This window comes from Mustela erminea, chromosome 6 (genome assembly GCF_009829155.1).
Source record: "Mustela erminea isolate mMusErm1 chromosome 6, mMusErm1.Pri, whole genome shotgun sequence".
NCBI classification, from domain to species: domain Eukaryota; kingdom Metazoa; phylum Chordata; class Mammalia; order Carnivora; family Mustelidae; genus Mustela; species Mustela erminea.
In genome coordinates, this window is record NC_045619.1 from 118,359,389 (window position 1) to 118,387,165 (window position 27,777).

Consider the following 27,777-nt stretch of genomic DNA (forward strand, 5'->3'; position numbering starts at 1 on the left):
GGTTCTCAGACCTTCAGACTTGGGCCGGAACAATATCCTTGACTCTCCTATATCTCCAGCTTGCTAACTCACCCTGCAGATCTTGGGACTTGTCAGCCTCCAAGTGAACCAATTCCTTGTAATAAATCTATATTTTATACACACACACACACACACACATTTACATATATGTATATGTTTTAATATATGTATTATAAGTATTATATGTATATACCAAGGCGTGTTTGTGTATGTATACATACATATATATATTATAGATAGATGTATATGTATAGTATATGCACCCACACAAGCTATTGGTTCTGCTTCCCGGGAGAACCCTAATATAAGAGCTATTCCTTTTGGCCAAAATCCCTTCCTGAACAATTCTATCCTCATCCCATCTACCTAGTGAAATCTCCTTTCCCCTCTTTAAGGAGAGCTTTAAGGAAAGGTAACCTGAGAGCTTACCTTTCCTGTGAAGCCTCCCTTGTTGTCCTTCTAGTCCTCCCCATCCTTCCTACCCACAGGCAAGATCTGACTGTACTGAATAAAGGCTGGTTGCCTGAAAAATCTCACTTCCCTTGAAACATCACAAAATACCTATTTGCAGTAATGGGCTATATTGTCACAAAGGAAGGATCATGTGAAAAGCAGGGTTGTAGTGACTGCCTTTACTAGGATATCTGATATATGATAAAAGCTCTATTACACATGAAGGCAGTACAAGAAATGGAAAAAAAATTTTTTTTAACAAAGGTGTTAATTAACAGAAAGGATTTTTTGTCAGAAAGTTCCAGCTTTCTCAGCTCTTACCCCTTGAGTAGGCATCCCCTCTGTCATGTCATAATGGTTATTCAAGATGTATGCATCATTTATATACATGTTCTGGTGACATTCTCTAAATTGTTGAGCACAGGTTTCCTAAGTAAAGTGTATTCTCTGCTATTAAGGGAAACTGTCAAGCAATTTAAGCAGAAAATGTGACCTAGTAAAATGCTGACCCTTCAGAAGCTGTAATCTCATGGTGACTGCTTCTCAGAGTACAAATACTGTCAAAAACCCATCAGATACCCTAAGAGAATTGAAAGAAGCAAAAGCATTAAGCAGTATGAAATGTATCCTTAACTGGAAATCTGGCTCTAGGACATGGATTTTAAGAGTTTGCATAATAAGATCCCCCAAACTGGTGTTTGAATCATCATTAGCATCAAGGACTTTCTACATCTGCAAGAGACCTTGAGAGATAATATAATCCAACTGCTCCCTTTACAGATGAGGGAAACTGAGAACGGAGTCAGAAGTCCTTAAAGCCAGAGTATTTTAATGGATAGAATAAAGCCCCCTGCATTAGAATTATCTGAGCTTGGCTCTTCCTGCCATATCTAACTGCCAAGGTGATGTTGTTGGTGTAATAAAAATGGTGCCCAAAGGTAGACTAGATGTATCTTTTTCAGTAAGTGAGGAAAAAGAGTGAGAGTTTAAAAGAACTGGAATAAAATGCTCAAACTGAAAAGGTGATAAAATGTGAGCAACATAAGTGCATGGAAGAGGAGGCCCCAATATGCCCTTGGGGAGGACTCAAAGCCTCCCCTTCACACCCCTCTGAAGTCTTCCCCACCTGCTAGCTGAGTCTTGAAACTTCCTCCTTGGAAGTTCATTCATTTGACTTGCAGTTGTGTGAAAATGCAAATCAGCACTGCTCCTGAGAGCTCTAGCACAATCAGTTATGGTCATTGGTGACTTTCTTTGGAGTAAAGGAGAAAAGGGTTGGGGACTCCCCTGGGAACTCGTTCTGAGGCAGGGAGGGTAGAAGAGGGGAGGGAAAGCAGGTGTCTAATAACTCAAAGAATTCTTTCTTATTTCTCTTGTTCCTTTTTTTTTTTTTTTTTAGTTTATTGTGTTCAGGTGAATCTTTTAAATAGTACAGATAATTATCTTTGCTCTGCCTCATATGCAATTTACATTTCCCAAATTGAAAAGCATGAAACTCTCCTGGGTTTCTGCTCTAAACCACCTCACTGGCAATAAATGTGTCTGTACAGCATTTTTCTATCTGCTGTCAGCGGCATTATCGTAAGTTTGGTACCGTCTCAGCGCAATTTGTGTCACTCAAAGGGTATTAATCATGCTGGGGTGCTATGGGGAGAGTTGTTCCGATGGATGGCATGGCCATGTTATCAAGCTGTGAGTAGAATAGACTGTAGCTTCAGAAAGAGAAAAACCTAGACTCTTCCCTGTTCTGTTTAGCTCAGGGGCTAGATAGTGCAGAACATGAACGGACTGGGGAAATGGCACAGGGGATGGGGACAAGAGGTGGGCATGGCTGGAAGAAGATGCACACATGGAAACCAAAAGATACACTTTGCTTGACTAGACCATAGTCAGGCTCCTCTGAGCCTCCACATCCACGGTCTGTCCTGGTGTCCTCAGTGGGCCTTCACTGCCCAGTTGTCACAAGAATCTGGTCAAGCTGGTTTACACAGAATCCCCACCCGCCATATCTGATCAAATTCCATACCTCTCACCACCTCCAGGTGATGTCTCATGATCCTAGCCTTCCACATCTGTGTCTCCTCTTAGTAATTTCCCTGCCTGCTGACCCCACCCTGCTCCTTGCTTCTCATTCCTCACTGGCCCATGCTGTGTTCAGAATGGAGCCCAGGGGCACCTGGGTGTCTCAGTGGGTTTAGCCCCTGCCTTCAGCTCAGGTCCTGGGATTGAGCCCCGCATCGGGCTCCCTGCTCAGCGGGGAGCCTGCTTTCCCTCTCTCTTTGCCTGCCTCTGTGCCCACTTGTGATCTCTCTCTCTGTCAAATAAATAAATAAAATATTTAAAAAAAAAAAAAAAGAATGGAGCCCAGTTCCCTTTTCCCTGGGTCTCTTTTCCCCTATTGCCTTAGGTCCTGATAAAAATGTGCATTACTCTTTTAACTACTGTCCAGCTCTAGTTTTCTTTGGTAAGACAAACTTTTGGAACTAAAAGTTTCTTCGAAACCATCCAGTGTTGTTCCTTTTACTGAGGCCCGGAGAAACTGCTGGTGGTTAGTTGGATTTTGGTGGTAGAGAAGGGAAAAGAACCTAAGGTCACTGCAAGGTCCATTTCCAGAGTGACTTGGAGAACAGTGTTGCCATGGACAGAAAGAAGCTTCCCCTGAAACAGAAAGAGAGCAAATACGTGCGTACAAGGACAATAGCAAGAAGCAAAAAGAGCACACACAAAAAGAGGGTGGCAATCACAGAGCAGAACTGCTCAGTAAGCAAGAAAGCCATAGGAAAGTAGACTTCTAATCCTGATTCTACCACTGATTTATTGAGTTGCTTTGTTAGAGTCACTTAATTAACCTCCCCCTGATCCAACTCATCATTGTCTTCTTCAGATCAAGATAATGTATACAATTAACTAATGCTCATGGATTTAAAAAATGGGTTCTATTTATAGGTCACTGAGGGACTCTGTCTTGGGTCCTGTGTCCAGTTCTGAGGACTACTCTGAGAGGTTGTCCCCCAGGTTCAGGGGGTAAGTCCCAGCACTAATGATATCCACTGCCTTGTGCTGGGCCCTCTTCTACTTAGACAAATGATTAACACATTATGGTAAGGCTATTTTGTAGATATAATTACTAGTTTAGTAGTTTACTAGTTGAGTATCTGTATCTGCAGAATTTGTGTTTCCTATTACCATGTACAGAAAATGAGGCACAGATTGGTTATGTAACATACATGGTCACAGAGCTGATGGTTGGCAGAACTAGGATTTGAACTTAGGTTGCCTGGGCCCAGAAGACAGGCTCTCAGTCTCTCACTAAGCTGCCTGAGAGACAAAAATTAATTCGAAACATGGGGGATTATGTTCACCTTCCTTAGAGGCAGGGACTTAAGGTGTCTGACATGGGATTAGCAGGATTTTCATTTTGGAAGAGGAATGGGCTTATTCTCCACTCTTCGAATAAATAGGATCAGTGGATTTGGGGCACATGAAGGCAGATTTCAGAGGAGCCTTAGAATATTTTCCTAACCATGTAATCTAGAAACGAGATAATTATCTCAAAACTTTGGTGGTTAAGAGTTCTGCTATCTGCTGGAGTGACCTCGAGAAATTACTTAATATCTTTTTGTCCCTTTCTCAGGAATATGGTTAGTGGCAGGACCAGTCTGAGCCTGGCTTGAGTTGATAATGAGGAGAACTTAAAGGATGGCTCACAGAAAAGAGTTCCATCAACATTAGCTCTTATCTTTGTTATCATCTCTCCATTATGCTGACCATGGCAGTAGACAATCATGTGACAGCAATGATACAGAAAGAAAAAGATTCCTACTAAGTGTGGAAGGTAGTCAGTGAGTAAGATCTGTAAGTCCAGTAACTTCACAGAAAAATGCAGTACAATTCTACACAACACAATATAACACACAGCAAACCCACACCTAGTATAGGATCAGAGCTCTATCAGTATAGCTGTTGACCCCATCATGGTCATAATCAAAATATGATAGGGTCACTGATACACTAATGAGAATCCCGAAAATCCAGGGAATAGGTTGCTCACACTGACTGGTTCTTAACCTCTCAGAACCCTTACTAATACAATGTATGACACAATAAGACACTGCTTTAGATGTGATCTAGTTCCCAGCTACTGGGCCTCAGGCCAGACTGTCCCTGAGGCTAAATGTTAGCATCTATCCACGTCTTAAACATCTTTGAATCACCTGCAGCACCTAGTACTAGTTGGGTACATGGTAGGTTCTCAGTAAAAATAAGTTGATTGATGAGGTTAAAAATAAATATGAATTTCTGTGATCAGTTGGGGCAAATGACAGGGTAATAACTGGATAATAACTAGTAATGCTGAATCACAGGTATAATCATGTATTTCCTTCAATTCCTTTTCAGGTTTACAATTTCTGTTTTTATTTCATAAACACATGTGCACATGTCTTTCTTGTAAGCTGCTTCAACCTCCTTTCAGGTAAAAATAAACAAAATGCCAGACAGGCCAGTTCGTTGAAAGATGCTCTGGATTTTGCAGATTTAAGAGCCCTAGGACTTATTATCTTTTAGAAAAGATATGATTTGTCTTTTCTTAGGCCAACTTGTGGCTGAAGAATAACTTATGAGTCAAAGTAGGTGAGAGTCACCGGTAAGAGGTGAGATGGTCTAAGAGTCAACCCCCTGGGGGTCTTCATTATGTTCTCAAGATGAGTTATTTGGCTGTAGATGTGGGGGCAAAACCATAACTTCTAACCTGAGATGCCAGTAGAGCATTCCTAAGATTGCAGGCTCTTTACCTAGATTGTCTAAGTTCACATTCTGTCTCCCCCACTTACTTTATAATCTTGGGACAGTTACTTAATGTTTCTAAGTCTTGGTTTTCTTGTCTGAAAAGGAGTGGATGCTCTAAATAATTCCTTTCTGGAAGTGTTTAAGTCTCAGAACCTTAAGTCTCAGAACACTATCTGGGATAGTGTATGCTCTCAATAACATTGGTTGTAATCATTCCCTTAAGAGGTACTCTCTGTATAAATGTGTATTATGCTATTGGTACAATGCTACAGAGAAGGTGTTGGAGAAACTCAGACCCAGCATGCATTTGACCAGTGCACACATCCTGTTTACCGTTCTGGAGTCCAAGAGACAGAGTCAGATATTCAAAGGAAATAAAATATTTTAACTGCCCTTCTTCAGTTTCAGATCGATGAGCTCCAGGAAGTGTACATGTCATGTCTGTTTTATAGAAGTTACCATTTTTCAACACAGTTAACCAAAATTCATGGTCATGAGTTGACCATGACCTCACCAAGAATTCTCCTTTGCAAACAGTGAATAAACAAAGAAGATAATCTCATAGAGATTGAGAATCAAGAGGAAATGTTTTTTAAAAAGAAATAATGAAATTAACATTTTTTCTCCCCTGTTTCTTGTGAGGACTTACAGAACCAAGAATGTTAAACTTTAAAAGCTGTACCAAGACCTTATAGTGTTAATGTGTTTTCACCTTATTAGAGGTTTACACTAAGATTTTACTTCTCACATACATACTCAGACATATGCAAATGCACACACATTTGTAATTATAAACAAGCTATAATACAGGCTTACATATATACACATCACTGAAAAAAAAAAAAAAAAGCCTAATTCACACACCAAAGCACAGAAATGACAAATTGATTAGGATGATTCTAGGAACCCATAAACATCATGAGAAGTCAAAAGTCAAGTTCTTTTTTTTTTTTTTAAGATTTTATTTATTTATTTCACAGAGAGAGATCACAAGTAGGCAGAGGCAAGCAGAGAGAGAGAGAGAAAGAAGGAAGCAGGCTCCCTGCCGAGCAGAGAGCCTGATGCGGGGCTCAATCCCAGGACCCTGAGATCATGACCTGAGCTGAAGGCAGAGGCTTAACCCACTGAGCCACCCAGGTGCCCCAAAACTCAAGTTCTTAAAACTTACCAACCTGTACTTGTTTAGAGATAAAATGTGCCCTTTCACAGACCATTGTTTTCACAGAAAACTCATGTCATGAAAGAATTTCAATTGGAAAATGATGTACAATATTCATCAGGCAACTGGATGCCTCCCATAAGATGCTTAGTATTTCAATATTAATTACAATAGAGGCATAAAAATATCCAGTGGTTCTGGGGGCACCTGGGTGGCTCCATGGGTTAAGCCTCTGTCTTGGGCTTGGGTCATGATCTCGGGGTCCTGGGACTGAGCCTTCAACAGGCTCTCTGCTTGGTGGGAAGCCTGCTTCTCCCTCTCTCTCTCTGCCTGCCTCTCTGCCTACTTGTGATCTCTGTCTGTCAAATAAATAAATAAAATCTTAAAAAAATATATCCAATGGGTTTGATCTAAATGTCTTTTAAATAGCCCCCCTATCACTTTAAATATGGAGTCAGCTCCGGTTCCTACCCTCAGGAAGGGTGGAAGAAGGAGGCATGCATGTTTCCGGTCCCCAAGTGACATCCCAATCCTAGCTAGTTCTCTTTCATTTAAGTCTTACTGTTGACTATAAAAAGAAGTACGTGAAGAAGCACAGACTTTTAACACATGTAATACATGACCTCCCTGGTAAAAACAAAAACAAAAATGATGCCCATATCTTAAAGGTAGAGAGTAAGTAGTAGCAGCTTCATTGTCAGAGTATAATTAGATTGGTATTTTCATTTACACTGCATAGCTGAAGTAGACATAATATTACTTCATTTGTACATTGCTTAATTTTTTACATGTTAATGGCACAAGATTGTATTCCTGTCCAGCCACTTCACCTGGTTTTTTCTTTTTTTTTCTCCACCCTAGACCTGCTTTGACCTCATAAACAGCTCCAAAAGATTTCGCTAAGAATATAGTATTTTCTTTATTAACTAAAGACTGGGGGACTCAGCCAATGATTTTTTTTTTTCCTTTCCCCACACATATTCACCCTCCTACTTCTCACTTCCCTTCTCAGAGATTCAGAAAGCTTATGGCACTCCATCACAGGTGGTTTCCTAGGAGACTCACTCACAGCCAGAACCCCAAACTACACATTTCCATTTTCCTTCCCACCTCCTCTCCAATAAGCTTTAGCTAGTGAAACAAGGTGAAAAGACATCAGCACTTTTAAAAATTACTCTACAAATTACTCTACCGATTTCTTACTCATTCATGGGGAAAAAAATGCAATTGCAGACTATGGGCTTTTTCTAGACAAATCTCAATTTAGAATCACACCTAATACCCAAAGTATTGGATTTGTCATACGCTCAGGGATTTTCATGCTGCTCAGAGGCTAAAACGGAGGTTACTGAAATGCCTTGACTTCCCTAAGTCCTAAGCTCCATGGGTAGCTCTGGTAGTTTATTTGCTGGTATACCCCTTGTGCCTACTGCAGGAGAATGAATATCAGACTGAAGGAACAGAACCTTCTGCAGTGAGAACAGCCCACCCCTCCTTACAACCAGAAGGTGCATTTCTTGAAAATGCTATAGGTTTAATTTTTGTAGGTGTTTAATCATTTTTTCTCATATTTTTCTCTCCTTTGCTTTAGAAAGGCAGCAGACCCTTGTGACCCTCACTTAAGGAAAGCTTCCACCCCAGATCAAAGGCAGTAGCTGCTCACAGGACATTTCCTACCCCAGCTCTAGTTTCCTAAAACCAAGTTCATTGAAAAGATATTGACAGGATTTGCAGGGGGAGATGAGAGGGAGCGGGACTTTGAGTAGTATGAAGGGAAGGCTATGTAATGCATTTATGCTGTCCCTCAATACACTAGAATTTGCCAGAAAATAAATAAATAAATAAGTAGATAGATAAATAATGAGGCTAAACCAGGATATATTCATGTACTCACATTAGAGAACTCTAAAGATAGGATCTGGCTAGCATCTTGGTTGCACTCACCAAGGGGCCACCTGAGGACAAATGTCTTCCTTCTGGATGGCCTTTCTTGAGCACCTGCATTTAAGAATGGAGAAAAGAGGGACTCCCCAAGCCTGGGACAGTGGTAGAGGTCAGGCAGTTCCATGTTCAATGAGTAGTAGAGATCTTTACCTTGCTCTCTGGCAGAGCCCCAGGATGAGACATAATCCAAGGGAAAAATATTAGCAAGGGGCTCCTGGGAATGCTGGACCTTAGGGTCTAGGCTATGACAAAGAGTCCTGGGCCCCACACAAGGAAGGAAAGCAGAGTACTACCTGACTTCTCCTATGCAGCTTGACAGTGAGTGGTCAGTGGCATCATGGTGGAGAGGCATGGTGAGATATTTACCCATTTTCCATGCACCATATGAGAAGAATAACAAGATTAAAATCTCCCACCCTTCTAGAGGGATGAAGACTTAGATTCAAATTAATTCCATTTAAGAAAATAGAGAAATAGACAATCTTGCACACCTGTGTTTGTAGATAGACTAATATTCACCTGTGCTACATAGATACTAACTTTTGTATGTCTCCTGATAGATTTTTCTTTTCTTTTCTTTTTTGAGATTTTATTTATTTATTTCACAGAAGAGAGAGCATGCAAGCATGAGCTGGGGGTATGTTGGGGGTAGGAGGAACAGAGGGAGAAGGAGAAGCAGACTCCCCCTTACCTGTGGCTCAATCACTGGACCCTGAGATCATGACCTGAACTGAAAGCAGACACTTAACTGACTGAACCACCCAGGTGCCCCTTGAAAGACTTTCCTGATGAAGCCAGAAAACAGCCAGAAAAAAATGGTATATACCACATATGAATGCTGATAACTCACTTTCTGCACTCATGACAGACATATTTTTTTTTAAGATTTTTTATTTATTTGCCAGAGAGAGAGTGAGAGCGAGAGTGAGCACAGGCAGACCGAGTGGCAGCAGAGGCAGAGGGAGAAGCAGGCTCCCCGCCCAGCAAGGAGCCCGATGTGGGACTCGATCCCAGGACGCTTAACCAACTGAGCCACCCAGGTGTCCCTCATGACAGACATTATTAATTAAGCCATCACACTTTTCATTGTAAATTAAATGTATTTGTTACACACACACACACACACACACACACACACACACACACATTCAATGAAATTAAAATTACCTACACACACTCAAACAGAATCACAGGAACTTCAACATGGGGCTCCAGACAGCCACAGCAACCAATGAGAACGGATACAAAATAGGAATCCTATTTGCCTTTCCTTCCATAGGGTGAGGACATACCAGTGTGTAGAAGGTAGTCATTCATAAAAGTCATTCTCAGTGTCAGTCATCTGAGAGGAGTGATGGGTCATTGGACATGAAAACAGAACCCGGGAGTATGCCTTCATGTTCTGATTTTTCTCTTCTCCCCCGAGCTCTGTGTCAAAGAGAAGTACAATCCCAGGCTTGTTGTCTGCTGGCTTGCTCAATGAGAAGTGGTGAGGGAAGAATGGAGGAAGACCCTTTTTCTCTACTTCCTGTAGTGTTGTCTCCCATTTGAGCTGTCTCTTCCTCCATGAGCTGGGCCCTTACCAGGAAGCCCCTCCTGTCATGCTAAGTCCTAACAGATGGCTCAGGCTGGTACTTTCTTTTAACCTCCCCTCCTCCCTGTGTCCCTATAGCCTTCTGGCGGGGGCGGGTAGTGGCTTCCCGCTGTCACTTTTCCATCCTCTGCTGGGCTTCGTAGCTCTCCCAGCACCTGGGTAACCAATTCCCTGTCTGAAATGATCTGTGTTTCAAATTCTTGACTGGAGCCTGACTGAAACAGAAAATGACCCCAGACAGGCTGAACAGGCATGTTCTCTCTTGACTTCAAGTTCTAGGATGTGAATTTTGAGAGCTTCTAACAGCTTTGTAGGAACTGCAAGGTATGAAGAAGGAGGACCTTGGACAAAGAAAGGGGCCAACAGTAGACTGCAGGAGGACAGGAAGCTGGAGATGGAGAAATTACCCCTCCTGATAGAGATTACCATTGTAAATCTGTCTGCTTCCCTTTGATATCACTGAGACTTTAGAAAGTCATATGGGAATATTCCAGCTGGGTCTCAGCTGTACTGAGAGGTTTGATTTCACTTCAGAAATGTGTGGACCCCTTTTAACCTACTCCCAGGTTTCCGGTGTTGGCCTAACTTGTTTTTATTATAATTTTAGTTGTTTAAATGTGTACCACCAGAAGAAAATCTATGTATGATTACATTCTTACATAACTATAAAATCAAATTTGTAAATTAAATATATACATATGTATAAAAATCAACAAAATCCAAATGAACACAACTGAATTAATCTGATGATGTATATATATAATCTTATTTTTTAATTTTAATTTTATATTTTAAATTCTAACATTTTTCAGTTTTAATTTTGCTTTTAAAATTATATATATGTATATACATATGTATATATAAAATTTTATTTTTTTTACTGAAACTAAATTGCTTGAATAAGTTACTGACTCCCACCAAGCAGGTTCTTAGAGTGTGGCATGCCTATATTACCACGTGCCAGATAAAGAGTCCATTCTCCTACCATTTTCTTGCGGCTCAAACCTCTGCACAACCTTTAATAATACAAGGTGATGCCTTTGACCTACATTTGACAGAACCACATCATTTATTACTAAGTAAATCTTTGCTCTTTCCTCATTAGCCTGAAAGAAATACGGTGGACAGCTCGGTCATGTGCCAGTGCTCAGCCATGGGATCGTCATCAGATGGTGCATACTCTCCTACTCTTTGTGTATTGAAGATTATTATGTTAAAACACAAAATGAAAATGCTTATGGAGGTCCCCTCAGAAATAGGAATAGTTCTAGAAAATAGGAATATTGCCCCTGAGGCCAGTCTAGTAGTGGTGGCAGTAATAATGAACAATCCCCATGGAAGACGGACCACAAGGAAAGGGAAGGGAAGCTCAAAGGATTAGCTCCTGTACCTTTCCTTATGGACACTGTCCTTCCTTTGACAGCCTTACAGGACGAGGGCTTGGTTCTACTAACGGTCCTTACAGTTTTATGAAGTTTGCATAAGGACAATAAAATCAAGTGACCCTGACCAGGCCATATTGATGGATGTCATACATTAATTAATTAATACATTAATTAGTGATGTATATCAATGCCATACAGATAATACAATGAGCATCAGGGAAGAAGCTGAGATACTGGAATGATACTGAAAGTACATGTTTGAGTGGAATGACAGTGAATAGAAGTTTTGGAGGGAAGTAATAAAACTCTCTCTTACTCTCATGGACACAACGTAGCAATGTTCTATATGTAGGCAGGAACTTTTACACTGCCTATTTTCTGGTGTCCTTAATTGTGCACAGATATGCATACCACAGAACACAGTGGAGACAGAGGTGTAGCACAGGGAAATAAAGCATGTTTTAATAGTCATTGTCCTTGGGGAGCAATTTAGTCACTGTTAGGATGCTCATACCTCACAGTCCAGCAATTCCCCTTCCAGGTGTAGATGCTAGGGAAAAGTGTAAGAGGAGACATGTATAAGAACGGACACGGCAATATTGTTTGTAATGATTGAAAAGACAGAGAGAGATGTTTACCCACAAGAGGACAGATATATGACTGATGGGTTATTCATGCACTGTTATGCTCAAGCAATTCATAAAGGAGGGAAAATGAATGAACTACAACTGTGCACATCCATGCTCTTGACCGTCCCCCCCCAACAAAGACAGACACACAAACTACTGAGTGGAAAGAACATGTTGCAGAAGATTCATACACTTGGAATGTATACACTTAGGCACAAAATATTTGTAATAAAAATATGAATAATTATATGTTATGATAAATACCAAATTCAGGATAGATATTACCTCTGGGAAGGGAGTGCGGGTGCAATTAGAGAAGGTACACAGGGACTTCAACTCTATCAGCAGTTTTATTTTCTTAAGCTAACCGATACATATATAGGTCTATATTCTTTATGTGTTTTTTGTGTACCTGAAATAAGCCATGATAAAGAAAACATTTTAACAAATCAGTCATCTTACATAAAACTCAACTCTCCCTGAAAAACCCTTTAATGGAAATGTTTGAAGCTTCTATAGAAGCCCAGACATGCATGGAACAGAGCTTGCCTGGAACAGAGCTTGTAAACCTGAGTACAAGCCTTGTCTGATGAGCTCATTGGGTTTTTCCATCAAAAAAGGCTTATTTACTCTCTTGTTATTCTATCAAGACTCCCTACATGAAAACATTAGTCTGTAAAGTAAAAGGAACTTTGCAGCAATCTGGATAAGTGCTTTTCTTAAAGCAAAAGCATTTTTCCTAAAGTAGTTGGTTTTACTGTTCATGGTGGTTCATTTACTTGATAGAGAAAAAGCTCCTGGGGCAGAGGAAAGGAAGGCATATATTTCCACTGACAAAACTTGTCACCCTTTGGGAGCCCTGGGGTTCAGGCCTGAAAGTTATACCAAAAGTATAAACTGAATCTAAAACCAAGTTGAAAAAGACTCACCTGTGCTTCTTAAAAGAGGTGCCATACATTAGACTAATCTCGTAAGAGGGCATTCAGCAATTGTTCCAACACAACTGGGACATGGATCTTACATAGAGCCTTTGAGACTTTGCCAAGGCTCCTTGTCTATCTCTGCTCCCAAGTGGGGCCTAAAACCTACTGTCATCTGTCTCATCCTTCATTCTTCTTCCTGAGGAACTTTGTCATCTTTATATCATAATCAGAATACCAAAATCCACAAGATAGGTTTGGGAGACATCTGGATTAGTGAAAAGACTGAGTGTGGGATTTGTGGCCAAATAAGGGTTCAGATCCTGGCTCCCTCCCCTTAATGGAGGTAGAACTTTCTTGAGGAAGTTACCTGGCTTTTTTTTTTTTTTTTTTATGTTCTTATTACCATTTTTTTTATTTATTTATTTCCAGCATAACAGTATTCATTATTTTTGCACCACACCCCGTGCTCCATGCAATCCATGCCCTCTATAATACCCACCACCTGGTACCCCAACCTCCCACCCCCGTCCCTTCAAAACCCTCAGATTGTTTTTCAGAGTCCATAGTCTCTCATGGTTCACCTCCCCTTCCAATTTCCCCCAACTCCCTTCTCCACTCTAAGTCCCCATGTCCTCCATGCTATTTGTTATGCTCCACAAATAAGTGAAACCATATGATAATTGACTCTCTCTGCTTGACTTATTTCACTCAGCATAATCTCTTCCAGTCCCGTCCATGTTGCTACAAAAGTTGGGTATTCATCCTTTCTGATGGAGGCATAATACTCTATCCCCAGGGGTACAGGTCTGTGAATCACCAGGTTTACACACTTCACAGCACTCACCAAAGCACATACCCTCCCCAATGTCCATAATCCCACCCCCTCCCCCCAAACCCCCTCCCCCCAGCAACCCTCAGTTTGTTTTGTGAGATTAAAAGTCACTTATGGTTTGTCTCCCTCCCAATCCCATCTTGTTTCCTTTATTCTTCTCCTACCCACTTAAGCCCCCATGTTGCATCACCACTTCCTCATATCAAGGAGATCATATGATAGTTGTCTTTCTCTGCTTGACTTATTTCGCTAAGCATGATACGCTCTAGTTCCATCCATGTTGTCGCAAATGGCAAGATTTCATTTCTTTTGATGGCTGCATAGTATTCCATTGTGTATATATACCACATCTTCTTGATCCATTCATCTGTTGATGGACATCTAGGTTCTTTCCATAGTTTGGCTATTGTGGACATTGCTGCTATAAACATTCGGGTGCATGTGCCCCTTTGGATCACTACGTTTGTATCCTTAGGGTAAATACCCAATAGTGCAAGTTACCTGGCTTTTTTGAGCCTCAGTTTTCTCAGGTTTAAAATGGGGATGAAGACACCTAACTCATGCATGAATAACAGTGGCTAGAACTCAGCAGATGACATCATTGTCCCCTTCATTCTGGAGCCCAGCCAACACCAGCACACAGCACACAGCTCCTGCTACAGGTGAGCCCTGCTGCTCTGCCTCACATGAAGGCCACCTGATCCTATGCAATTTGCATGTACACATCTGTAGGTGATTATTAACCTTCTATGGTACAGCACACACAGGACATAAGGCAGATATTTCATGAATGAAATGTTAACTCTGCATTTAGCTAAACTTCCCATCTATTTGGGACAAGCCTGAGGGCTTAATCCTTGGATGATGGTTTTGTCTGTTCAACAGTCATCTGTTGAACATCATATGAATGACCAGGTGTACCAGGTGTAATGTGTTTACTGAAGGTAATGGATGTGGCAGTGGAGACATGGGAAAAAGAGACATTAATAAGTCTGCCCTTCAAATCAGGGGAGGCTTCATGGAAGAAGTGATATTTGAGTCAACTCTAGGGACTATGGAATTTCCAGGTAGACAAAGAGGAGAGCAGAATCTAGGCACAAGATTTGCCAAGTCAAAGTCATGGGCCATGGTAAAGCATCAGTAATGCTAGAGCATAAAATCCCAGAAGGCAGTGGTAGCAGCAGAGACTTGATCAGTAGGCAGGGACTGATCACAAAGGACCTGAGTGTCACACTAAGGCTAGAATTTTCTCCCAAAGGCAATGGGAGCAGCTAAAGAATTTTGAGAAGAAAAATTACATGACTAGATTTGTGGTTTAGAACAGAGGCTCTATCAGTAATGAACTGATGGATGAGAGGGTGTGAATCATGGAGCTAAAAGCCCAGCTAGGAGACTATGGGAAGAATCCAGTCAGAAGATGGCCACTTGCACCAGCTCTGTGACCATGTGGAAGAAAAGGAAGGGAAAGACAAGATATAGTGGAGAAATGAAATAACAGGACATGGAAACTGATGAGATAGGAAGAGCGGGGCGTGAGGAGAGGGGTATAAAGACCCAAGTGTCTGCCATGGGCCAGGACAGAGAGGTCTCTCAGCCCGTGAGATAAGGGACATAGAAAGAGGAGCAGCTTCACGGGCATAACAGTAAGTGCATGCTTCTATTAAGTCAAACATGTCTCTGGGATATAGCCAGGGGCTGATGAAAACAACAACAAATTCAAGCAATGACTTGGGTGTGTAGCTATAAAACCTGAGCATGGTGTAGACTGGGGGCAGATTTTCTGGAGGCCTTACATAACAGCGGTCAGCAAGTCCAAGAACTTGGACCCAATTATCTGGGGAGACTGAAGGGAAATGCTCCCTTAGCTGACGATACCCTTATACAGAGTGCCTTGGTATCTGCAGCAACTAGCTGAGAAAATCCCCACAGGCATGCAATTAAACAAAAGAGAAAGATCTGAAACAACACGTGGACTGGAAGAGAAAGAGAGAGAGATTGAGAGAAACTCAAGATCGGTGTTAAATTGACTGGGAAGAAAGTATGGAAAACCACCAAGTGAACTGCTTAGAACTTCTCCGGTCCCCTGTGTCCACATTTGCCCTCTGACCTGACCCTGCGTCCCTCCGGCACAATGGGAGCACTGAGCTAATTCATTCTTTGTGTGTGATCATCAGCTTTCTCTACAGAGGTCAAAGTGCTCTGGGCATTCATCCGACCAAATATGCTTGTACCAGAGGTCCAGGGCTGTGCCAAAATCCCAACGACAAAATAGCACTGCAGGGAGACTACACGGTCAAAACAGGCTATTAGGAGAGCAACTGCAATTTACCAGTATTAGACAAATCCCAGTTTTATGGGTTCTTTGGTTGTACCAATAAATCAGGTAGAGCCAGCCTGTCTAACACAATAGCCAACTAACCGTGTGTGTCTACTGAGCACTTGAAATGTGGCCAGTCTGGATTGAGATGTGCTATAAGCACAAAATGCACACCAGACTTTGAAGACAATATGGAAGAAAAAATGTAAAATATCTCATTCACAATTTTTATATTGACTATATGGGGAGATGATAATGATGGATATATTTGGCTAAGTAAAAAATATTATTAAACTACTTACAACTGTTTCTTTTAATTTTTTTTAATGTGGCTACTTACTAGAAAATATAAAATTATACCTGTGGCTCCCATTGTGGTTTAAATTATATTTCTACTGGCCAGCACTGGGTTAAAGGTTGTTTTTGTTTTTGTTTTTCAAAGATTTTATTTATTTATTTGACCGACAGAGATCACAAGTAGGCAGAAAGGCAGGCAGAGAGAGAGAGGGAGAAGCAGGCTTCCTGCTGAGCAGAGAGCCTAATGTGGGGCTTGATTCCAGGACCTGGGATCATGACCCAAGTTGAAGGCAGAGGCTTTAAACCAGTGAGCCACCAAGGTGCCCCTGGGTTAAAGGTTTTAAGTATCCTTCACTCCTCAGCATATACTAGGCATATCCTTGGGCACATACTATGCTCCATTGTCTTATTTATCCCCAAAATGAAAACAAAGGAACTTAGAGTAAATGTTAATATTTTTCCAATCTACCCACAGTAGACATACCCAAGAGCTCTGCCCCAGAGGAAACCATGATTTACTCCAGTTACAAAATGAAGACTTGCTTTATAGCTTGTAGGGTAATATCTAAATCCTACTCTGTTTCTATCATATACACTGGCCCTGGAATCAACTTCAAAGCATCAATATTGGAAGTGAATGACACTCCCCCCCACACACATAGGCAGGCACACTAAATATGACTCACCAAGAGTCTTCCAGATTCTTGGTGAATAGTAGAAAGTATATGTAAAATATGTATATGTAAAAAAGTATATGTAAAGTAGTAGAAAGTATATGTATGTGCTTAGGGTTATTATAGTTCTCAAATTTGTTGAAGTAAAGACTTTGGTCTTTATATAATTTCATAGTTTCCTATACTGTTTTCTAACCTGGTTTCCCTGGTGTTAAATACAGTGTTTTACTTTGAAATCTTAGGAGAAATGACTACATTTAGGTTTCCTCATTTAGGAAATATGTCCAAGTTCATGCTCTTTGTGTAAAATAAAGGAAACCTTTTAAGACTAAATAGGATCCTCCTTCAGGCATTTTTTCCCTTTGAAGACACTCAGTTATTACCATTAACGTAATTCCCTTTGAATATCAATGCGAAGTTAATTTACCCAATTGCTATCATCTTCTTGTATTAAAAGCATCACATTTAGTGAAAAAGAATGTGGCCTTTGGAAAAATCATTTTCTCCTGTTTGTAGCTCCTGGAGTGTGTGCACTCTGACTCGTTTAGAGGAAAAGCGATTGGGTGGCTTTGTTTTGTTTGTGGACCCTTCAACATTTCTCCTGTTGTTTGTACAACATTGACAGACGTAAATGTTCATTGCCTGACACTCGATATGAACGTGTAATGAGTCTTCCCTGGATGAATAAGTAAACGAGAGAGAAGAATGGCTGGACTACTCTGCGGCTCAGAGTTCTCTTCCTCCCCTGCTTGGGAGGTAGCACAAAGATCTGACCAGAACATGAATAGAATTGCCACAATTTAATCAACTCCCCAATTTTGTATATATCAGAAATCATCAAAAATCCTCATGTCATGCCTTCCCCTCCGTCAGTTGTGTTATGCTCTACCCACCACACTCCTATTCCAGTTTAAATATACGGCGTGAGGTCAGTGGCTTAGGGATTTTCATCCCCCTTCTTCTCACCAACTTGGTATCACCCCCTGCAAGTGCAGCGTGGCCTCCCAACCCCTGGAAGTGGGCCATTTGGGGCCCTGACTGACAAAGCCACTGGCCCACATATCCTCATTCCACAGGGCTGTCCAGACGGCTTCATAAAATCTTCTGGGCCAACAGGAGTTTTGTTGGCACATGACAGAAAGGCCTTTAAATCAACCATGGCTTTGAAAGGCCAACATTTACCAGGCCGACACTTGTGGTCTGTTCTGGCCTCTTTTATCTGCCTTCTGGGGCGTGGAGCATGGCTTGCATCCTGCTTTTGCCTAGGCCTAGCCTTAGAAGGCCAAACCTTCATTGTTGGGAAATGTAAGAGCTGTTCAATCTGGAACATCCAACCCCAGAAGGAGCCTCCTGTGCTGCTGCCTGTCCCCAGTCCTCCCTGGTGGACTGCAGCTACTGTAGTGAAGATCACGTGAGATGATGTAGGTTCAACTATGCAAGATCCAAAGCATAAAAGAGAGATTGTTCTTTTACTAAGATGTCAGTTAAGAGATGACAAAACCAAAGACTAAATAAGGGAGGTGATTTTCTTGAGGTTCTGGAGAGGAACTCTTCGGCTTAAGTTGAGTCTACAGTCCTTTTTTCTAAACAATCTACCTGCCATAATTAGTTCTCACGAAAGGCTTTATTCTAATGAGAGGGGATTTGTGCTCTAGAAGCAACTGTTTTATTCTGGGCTCTCTGAGCCGCACCTTGACAGGCAAGGACCCCACTTCACAGGGATCTTGCGGTGGGAGGAATGCTCTTTCCGTGTCTCAGTTAGCAGCAGCATCTTGAAAATACATTGCCTGCCTTCCCTACTTTTACTCATGATGATATCAACTCATTCCAAACACTGTCATGAAACTTGTATTTCTTCATATATTCATTTATATATTTCCTCATGCATTCGTACTCGTACTAGTTAGCACTTGTTATGATGTGCCAAGACCTTGTGGGCATTAAAGTATTTACTTTTAACAGCAACCTTTGATATAGATCCTATTTTTTAGAAGGATTTTTATTTATTTACTTTAGAGAGCATGAGAGAGAGAGCAAGCAGTGGGAGGGGCAGAGGGAGAGAATCTCCAGCAGACTCCCTGCTGAGCGCAAAGCCCTCAAACAGGGCTCGATCCCACCACCCTGAGACCATGACCTGGGTTGAAATCAAGAGTTGGATGCTTCACCAACTGAGCCACCCAGTGCCCCTTTAGGTCCTATTGTTGTATGCATTTACAAATGAGGAAACTGAGATTCAGGAAACACCTCAGGAAGGGGCAGAGCTAAGGTGTGAGTCTGTAGTCTCATTAGGACAGGCTATGATGCTTCGCACATCACCTTTTCCACATTAACACAAAAACTTATCCTACACTCCTCACCTTCCTTTGAACAGTTCACATTTGCCTTGAAAGGGGTTGTTTGAAAACGAATAAACTCATTTCCTATTTGCACACAACTGAGTTCAGTGGTTCAATAAATGCATTACAGGAGCTCTTTGTATAGGAATTTGATGCATGCCTCGTAAACAAACCTATTTCTGGTTTTATTGGCTTTATGGTAAAAATTCATGGCACCATAAAAACATGAGATGTCTTAAAGGCTTCTGGCTTCACAAGGAGGATCAACCTTACATGTCTCAGAGGCCTTTAGATTAGAAACTATACCAGCCTTTCTCAGGAAAACATTTTAATGTCAAGAAACAGCGCCTTGAATTGAATCTAAACCTGTCATGCTTCAGCTTCTGCAGGTTTCCTCTTATTTAAGCCTCCGTGAAGATAAAGGATAGCCTGTCATTAGCTGGCGAAAAATCTTCTGGATATTTCATGTGTTTGACAGTAATTGTGAAGCCCTCCTTAGTCTTCCTTGCTCAGGTTTACCATTCTTTCGTCCCTAATGATTCCTGGTTCACAGAGCTGTTTAAAAGGGATAGTTGAATATTTTATCAGAATCCCTGTATCGAGAAGGTGGAACACAATGGATCATTTCAGCCACTATGCTCCATGGAGTCCTGGCAACGTTTCAAGTTGATTTAGCATAATTCTAAGTAACTGTAAGGGTTTCAAGTACTGTATGATTATTGGTCTAATGAGCCAGAGAACCTTTGATTGTACTCTTTTGATTCTTTCTTTCGCTATCTGCATTACCTGTAATTTTAGGATTTTTCCATCTAACATCTTTATCTAATGTGTTCCCTGAATTGCAGTGTGGTGAAGAAGGATGATTCTTGGACTCACCGGAGCTATGTGTGGCACTTACTGTGGTTATGCAAGAGCTGGGCTCACGTGAAGGACACAATTCAAATGCTCATTCTTGATTCTCTCAGCTTCCAGTTCCCTGTAAATGTCCCTTTCATAAGACTTCCTTATGATCCTTTCAGAAGACTTCCTTTAGAAAACAACTTTACGCACACAGATCTGAAGTCATTCCTTCCAGAAAGTAACTGAAGTGCAATAAAGGAAGACACGATGACTTTGTGGTAGCAATAAAGGAAGTCTGGACAGATATCAAGCATCTTCTCTGGGAAGTTAGCTAATTGTAAATGAACTGTAATTGTAAATGGATGTAAACAGGTATTAAAGACAACATAGGGCACCAAGGTGGCTCAGTCGGTTAAGTATCTGTCTTCAGCTCAGGTCATGGTCACAGGGTCCTGATCAGGCTCTCTGCTCAGCAGGGAATCTGCTTCTGTCTCTCCCTCTCCCTGTGTGCTCTCTCTCTCAGTCTCTCTCTCTCTCTAGCTCTCTCTCAAATAACAAAGTTTTTTAAAAAGACAATAGTATCACAGCACACTAACTAAAAAGTCCAGCTAGTCCACAAAATAGTCACCAAATTGCCAAGTTAAACTTTGTAGAAGTTTAAACTCCAGTCTTTCTAGGGAGGTTAATTTAGGTCCACTCTCTACTTACTGTGCAAGCATTTGATAAACAGACAAACAAACATCTATAACCTTGTTTGGATGCAAAGAAGGACCTCCAGTTCCTCAAAGAATTTAAAAATAGAACTACCATAAGACCCAGAGATTCCACTTCTGGGTATTTATCTGAAGGAAATGAAATCACTACCTGAAAAAGATACCTGTGCCCCCATCTTCACTGCAGCATTATTTATAATAGCCAAGACAAGAGATAAACATCTGTGGACAGATGAATGGACAAATAAATTATGTGCATATACAATGGAATATTATTCAACCGTAAAGAAGAAGACTCTAGCATTTGCGACAACGTGGATGGACTCACCCTGAGGACATTACGCTAAGTGAAAGAAGTCAGACGGAGAAAGACAAACATGATGGGATCCCTCTTACATGCAGAATTTTCCAAATAAAAAACAGAAAACAAAACCAAACTCACAATAAAAGAGATCAGATCTGACTTTGCCAGAGGTGTGGAGCGGGGGAGGGAATGGGAGGAAGGTGGTCCGAAGGTGCAAACTTCCAGTTATAAGAACAGTAAGTCCTGAGGATGAAATGTACAGCATGCGACTATCACTAACCATGCTGTATGGTATATTTGGAAGTTCCTGAGAGAGGAAATCCTAAAAGTTCTCATCACAAGGAAAGAGACTTTTGGTATTTTTTGGTAACTACAGGCGGAGATGGATGTTAAATAAACTTACGTGGCTTTGTATACCTTAGCCTTATGCGGTGCCATATGTCATTATATCTCAATAAAACCGAAGGAGAAAAAGATGGACGTCCAACAAGCCACCTCACTCTCCCCACTCCTCTCCCTCCCTTCCTCTTCTCTTTTCTCTCCTCCTTCCTTCTTCATCCTCTTTTGACACCATAGCAGGCCCAGAACACACTCCCTGCAGAGTGCAGACTTGTCTTGAGTACACATGGCCCTAGCCAGGTGCTCACTGAAAATGCCACAGCAGGCACTGGCAAGCAGGAATCACAAGAAGCCGAAGATGAGGGGGGATGTTTTTTGCCAGCCTCCTTCACTGGAGGGAATGCACCAAGGATTAAAGAGAATCACGGAGGTTGGTGAATTAAAAATCGAATCAGAAAAGGACACATTTTAAAAAGTACACAAAGATGAACAGTTATAAAAATTCTTTCCTTTGCCCTCATAGGGGAAACGATTCAATCAGCGTCTCTCTTTTTTCCCTTTTTCTTCCCCCCTGCCTCTGCAAACATCGTTTGTTATGGTTAGAATCCTGAGGTCCGTGTCGCGGCCTGCCAGGAGGCCAGTCAGAAGTATATCCATCAGCCTGGAGACTCTCTAGATTGCATTATATAGAAAAGAAAGAATAAGTAGTGTGCCCAAGTGAATCCAGCCGAGAGCCAAAAGCTGTGCTAAGCCCGTGTATCACTGACAACACACTGCCTGTGACATGGGGAGGCCAGCTGCCGCCCTGTCTGTTTCTAGGTACGTCAAGTGTGGCCACCACCCAGGAGACAGTGTGTGCTCAGGTGCCCCCTTTGCAACTGCCTTCATTTTCACACTCCTGAACATTTTGCCCACCCTGTTTTGCCACTTCCAGTTAATCTCATGCATATTTATGTACCAATTATGCAAATCCCCAGATAAAAATGCATTAAGCACCCATGATTTAGACTGGTTAAGTCTATTACATGGCATAATGAAATTACTGCATGATGTCCAATTTACCTCAACACTTGCTTTAAACTGTCAGTAAGTTATTAAGTAACCATAACACACCAAAATTTAGCTCTAGGTGGCTTTCTTTGTCCAGCTCTCATGATACCATGAAATCAGAAACTTCAAGTTGAATCCTTACTAGAGGAGGAGAATATTCTAGAATAGGCTTAATGAGGCATAATGTGGGATAAAGTTTAAAAATGACAACACATTATCACTGATACAAGTCTTTGGGTAAATTTTCAAAAATCACTGGGCAATTTCAACAACACAGACATAGCAATTTAGGAACTAAAGCTGAGTCTTACCAAGGGGATCTCATTTCATAGTCAAGTCCCGTTCCCTGAGTAGGCAACTGTAGGTTGCCAAATTCAAGTGTAATTTGAATCTTCACTATGGATATATAAATTTCCAGCATCAGAAATAAAGAAATGAAAGAAGAATCCACAGGAGGAACTTAACACACACACACACACACACACACACACACACACACACCCCTTGAAATCTAAAAATTAAAGGGTTTGAATGAGAATCAGTTTCCTACATGAGATTTTTATGTTTGAACTTTGGTGGGACCCAAACCCCCATAGTTTCGACATTCACTAGACAACTAGATGGTTAAGGAACAAGCTGTGCTGTGAAATTAAACGATAAATATAATATATGAGTAGTCCGACCTTCTCCCCTACTACAGCATGCCATTTTAAGTGGCCCACTGTGGGATTTACGCAGCGTTTGGGTCCTGATTCATTTGCATAGGGAACTCCCCTCCAAGTCTATGAGAGTTGTACTCCTATAAGGCTACGAGCTCAGATCCATTGATCCGATGGAAGCAGAGTGTGCATGGTACAGGGATAGAGGGTCTGAGGTAGCAAATTCAAAAACCAGTCAAATAAACAGATTATAATAACATCCCCTAAGGTATTTATATACTACCCCATTAATAAAGGGTGCCATTTGCCATTTTCTTTGCAGTCGTACAAGATATTATGAACTGGTACCTGCCGTTTCCACAGCCCCTTGGATTGAGATATGCACCCTGCAACCATCAGGACTTCATCTACATACTCAGTGAGAGCAAACAGGTCACAGACGGGATCTCACCGGAGATCAGACAGATGGACAGGCAGCCAAAGGGCTGGAATTAGACTCTCTGGTAACAAACCCTCTCTTGGGGTGATCCTTCCAGAATGACTATCAGACGAGAGGGAGATCAGGAATTCTCCCAAAGGATGGGACAATTTCATGCTTAAGACCCTAGTTCTAATATTTTCTTAATACATTGTGGTCATGCTCATTAACTAGCAAGAAAAATATATTCAACATGCTTGTGCTGGAATCACTGAAAGGCGCATCAAAGAGAAGAGGTAAATGAAAGCCTTACTCTATTGGCTTTAACTATGCTGTGTGGTTACAAAGCCAATTTCCCCATTTTTAAAAAAATTTCTGAATAAAGAAAGTACTATTTCTAGCATTATTTAGAACTTTTGGCCCACCCATTTAGAGTTATATGTGGATGCAGCAAATATCAAATAGATTCCCCATCATCTGAGCTTTTAATGGAAAGCCCCAGCTCCAAGGCATCCCTTTCTCAAGTGAAAAAGCAAACTCCAGCCAAGGAAAACAAGTTTCCAGAGCTTCTAGGAGACTGTAAGCAGTTCCCTGGGAGCATCTCTAAACGTTTCAGGACCAAGTTCAAGATGTCAGGCAAGTCTGGTGCTCTGGATTCTTTTCTGTAGGTCTGGGAGCTCTCTGAGAACATACTGGCTTCCAGAATGCATTAACCTACTTTCCACAGAGGATCCCCTGACCCTCTTGCTCTGAAGAAGAGGAGGAGGAAAGAGGATATTTCCAGCAGGAGCTGGGCATGCTCTGCTTTAAACGTGTCACTCCTCCTGCTAAACAGCAACGCCGCCAGAGAAATTGGTAGTTCCTGCAATGAACAGCTCCAAGGGTTGCACAGCCTCCAAGAAGAGTGATTGGAAATCCTTCTAAAATATGGCTGTCTAATCAAGCGAGAGGAGAACTCATTTACTAGGATTCCCATTGTCCACACTGACAGATGGTTCTCTCCCCCGCCCCTCTTTCCCCTTCCCACAGATCGCGCTGCCTTTGAGGCTAGCCTATTCTTTCAGAGATCCAGTTGCATTCACCAGCCTTAGTTCTGAAACAAGACAAAAGCTCAGTGAGCCTCCCATTCACAGAGGCTCCGGCACCTCCGCTGCCTTCTCTGCACGTCCAAGCCGAATCAAAAGAAATTAAGATTCACTCTCCTTACCTTCGTCCTCATCGGAGACAGGAGCCCTTCCATTTTGGTGGAATCCTCATGCCAGTTCCTCTCCTCTCCAAGTTACTCTCTCCAGGGTGCTGTCCTTAAGCATCCCACATGAGAAGAGCCATGCGGGGAGTTGCCAGTCTCTCCCTGCTCCCAGGCGGCGCCGAGGCACCGTCACCCAGTCTAACTTGAATCTCCAGTGCCTGGAAAGCGCTGTTCCTGGAGAAGCCCGCTCCGTTCCTCGCCCTCTTCCCTCTCTTGCTTCTCTCTCTCCTGAGCTCTCTCCTCCCTCCCTTTCCTCCCTCTCTTTCCATAATCTGCCTAGAGCTCCCTGTGTACCGCGCGCTCACTTGACAAATGATCCCTGTCTTAGGTACCGCATCTGAGCCAAGAAAAGTGATCTGCACCAAACCACAGGGGCGGCTCACCCAGGAAAGGCGGCGAGGGGGGCTGAGCTTTGCTGGGGCATCCTCGGCTCCTCGGGGGCTCCCGGCTCCCAGGGTTCAGCTGCGCGGTTGCTCTCTCTAGAGCTGGCAGCTGAAGGCACTGCTTTAGCTACCCATTCATTGCTCTTTTAAGAAACAGGACCCTGAGAGCAGTGGATCCACTTGTCACCATTACTCAGCTGTTTTTCTGATTTGTGTTCTGAAAACTGAAAAAGAAATCTCACCTCTTAGGTATTTCTAAATACTCATTTGTTTTAGCCTAGTTGTTGACATAGCATCTGGATAGGTAAGTGGATTTTATTTTTTCTGTCTGACCAGATGTTTAGAAGTATATGAGCAGAGACTTTTCTTACGAAAAGTTTCAAAACTGATTTATAGACTCAGCTCCTAACAGCTGAGCATAAAATAATAAGTGTGTGTGTTGTGCAGGACTCCAGATAAACCAGATTTTACTATTTCATTCAGCATTGCTGGCCACTTGTAAAAAGTAGACAGAGAGAAAATATTGCCAAGACTTGGGTTACACAGCATTATGAAGTCGAAAAGAAAAGATTTTCTTTCTGGAACTTTCTCATGCTTGAGGAATTCTCTATGTGGGAATAATTCAACATCTCTACTTCAACTGGTGACTCCTGCGGCTAAGAACATTTGACCATTACAAAGGCTTTCATATTACATGGTATGCACATTCCATGGTATATGAATTCATCAATGATATTTAAGGCTGACATCCTGTGCTCCTTGTTCCTTGGATGGAACTTGTCCCTCTCTACCTGCTACATTTATGCCTGACTCCCAAGACACCTTCAACATGGGGCAATCTATACCTGTTCTCCATATGGTGTCAGGATGGTCCTTTCCTCAAGTTCTTAATCCTTGATTAACTCAAGTTTTCTCTAGTTCAAACAACGGCATTCTAAAGAACGTCAGATTCTACACCAACTACATTACCCTGATTCAACTCCTTGGCTAGTCCCTAATTTTCTTCTCTTAGCCTTTTTGTCCTACACTTAGGTGCATGTCTGCAACCTCATTCTCACTTTGCCAGGTGCTTATTACTGCCCTTGACCAGAGTCTTTACACCCTGACAAATCCTCAATGGCTCCGACACATTGAATGCAACACTCTGCCCTTATATAAAAGGTCTCTGCCATTTCTGGGGGCCTCTGGACCTTGTTATTGGCTTAACCATTACATTTTCTTACTCAGTGTCCTAGTGTTTGGGGTCCCTCGATTGTGTGTTTTATTTATTCAGTCAATCAGTAAATAGATGGAATGTACCTCCTGCATGCCAGGGCATTTTAGCTTCAGGTGACACAGTGGAAAGCAGAGAAAGCCTCTGTCCCTTCGATTTTGTAGTAGGCTTGCTACAGAACTCAACCAACTCATCAAGCCCTTCCATCTGTCATCTCATTTTGTATTTCCACCTCTATGTTACTGTGTTTCTCTACAGGATTATAAACCCTACTAGGAGATTTCCCCTTCCACTATAGCTTTGCTCTCTTTTGACCTTTTTCTTAACTGGGTACCCATTATTAACTTCCCCTAAAAACTAATTTATTCATAAGAATTCCATTCCTTCACCACCATCTTTAATTTTATTTCCTCTCCTCTTTCCCAGCTCTCCCTCTATCCTCTCAAAGGCTTTATTTTGGGAGTGGGGAAGGAAATCACTCTTGTGTTTTCAGAATGCCATCCCTCCTCTGTCCCACTAACTGGCCCCGAACATTTAAACAAACTTGCTACCCTGGCCATTGTGGAGATATCACTCATGCCACATGTTGTGTTCAGCTTTCATCTTGTTCGATTGCTCCTGATTTGAACAAGCTGTATCTGTTATTTGTTTTTTACTTTCAGCAACTCTTTCTTGAGCCATTCTGTTCTGGTCTTTTTGTCCCTTACTAATCCTGGAGACCCTCTCACCAGAATTACCAATTGGGATCACTCCTCTAGAGCTTTCTCCTTGCCATTTTTTGTCTTTGGCACAAAAGATCATCCCTTGCCTGTCAATCTGACCCTAAATTTTAGTTACAGCAGTAGAGCTGAGTGGGATGGTGTCACGATTTAAAAAAAAAAAAAATTTAGACTAATAACATGTTTAAGACTGGTTGGTTTCTGCTGAACTCCAAGCATAGTTTCCAGAACTAGAATAGACTTCCTGAGCTAGAGAAAGCGCCTTTAGCCAAGAATCTTGAATATCTTATATCATCACACCACATAAGAAAATTGTAACTTCTCTGGTTGTTTACATTCCAGTCCACCTAGTCCCCAGAGTCTGGGCTTGTTCACCATGTTTTTATAGTGGTTTGTGAGGTCCCTGACGAAACCAACCCCTGGGAATCAACAGGACCCAGAGCCATATCAGGATCTTGAAATTATGCTCATGGTGATGATAAAGATGAAGATGACAACAGTTGTCAAACATTTACCTTGTACTAGGCACGCACTAAGA

At 41.8% G+C, this 27,777-nt stretch overlaps 1 protein-coding gene across 2 annotated transcripts in view; it reads right to left on the bottom strand.

Moving 5' to 3' along the window:
- The window catches only part of FRMD4A (FERM domain containing 4A), a 608,721-nt gene that overhangs the window by 427,426 nt on the left and 153,518 nt on the right, over positions 1 to 27,777 (bottom strand). Inside the window, exon 1 of one of the 2 annotated variants that reach the window (XM_032349459.1) lies at positions 24,883 to 25,447. The exons of the other annotated variant lie outside the window; for it this stretch is intronic. Coding sequence (XP_032205350.1) covers positions 24,883 to 24,915 — 33 coding nt within the window. The 5' untranslated portion in view covers positions 24,916 to 25,447. Of the gene's footprint in view, positions 1 to 24,882; positions 25,448 to 27,777 lie in introns of those variants that run through there. 2 annotated transcript variants of the gene reach the window in all.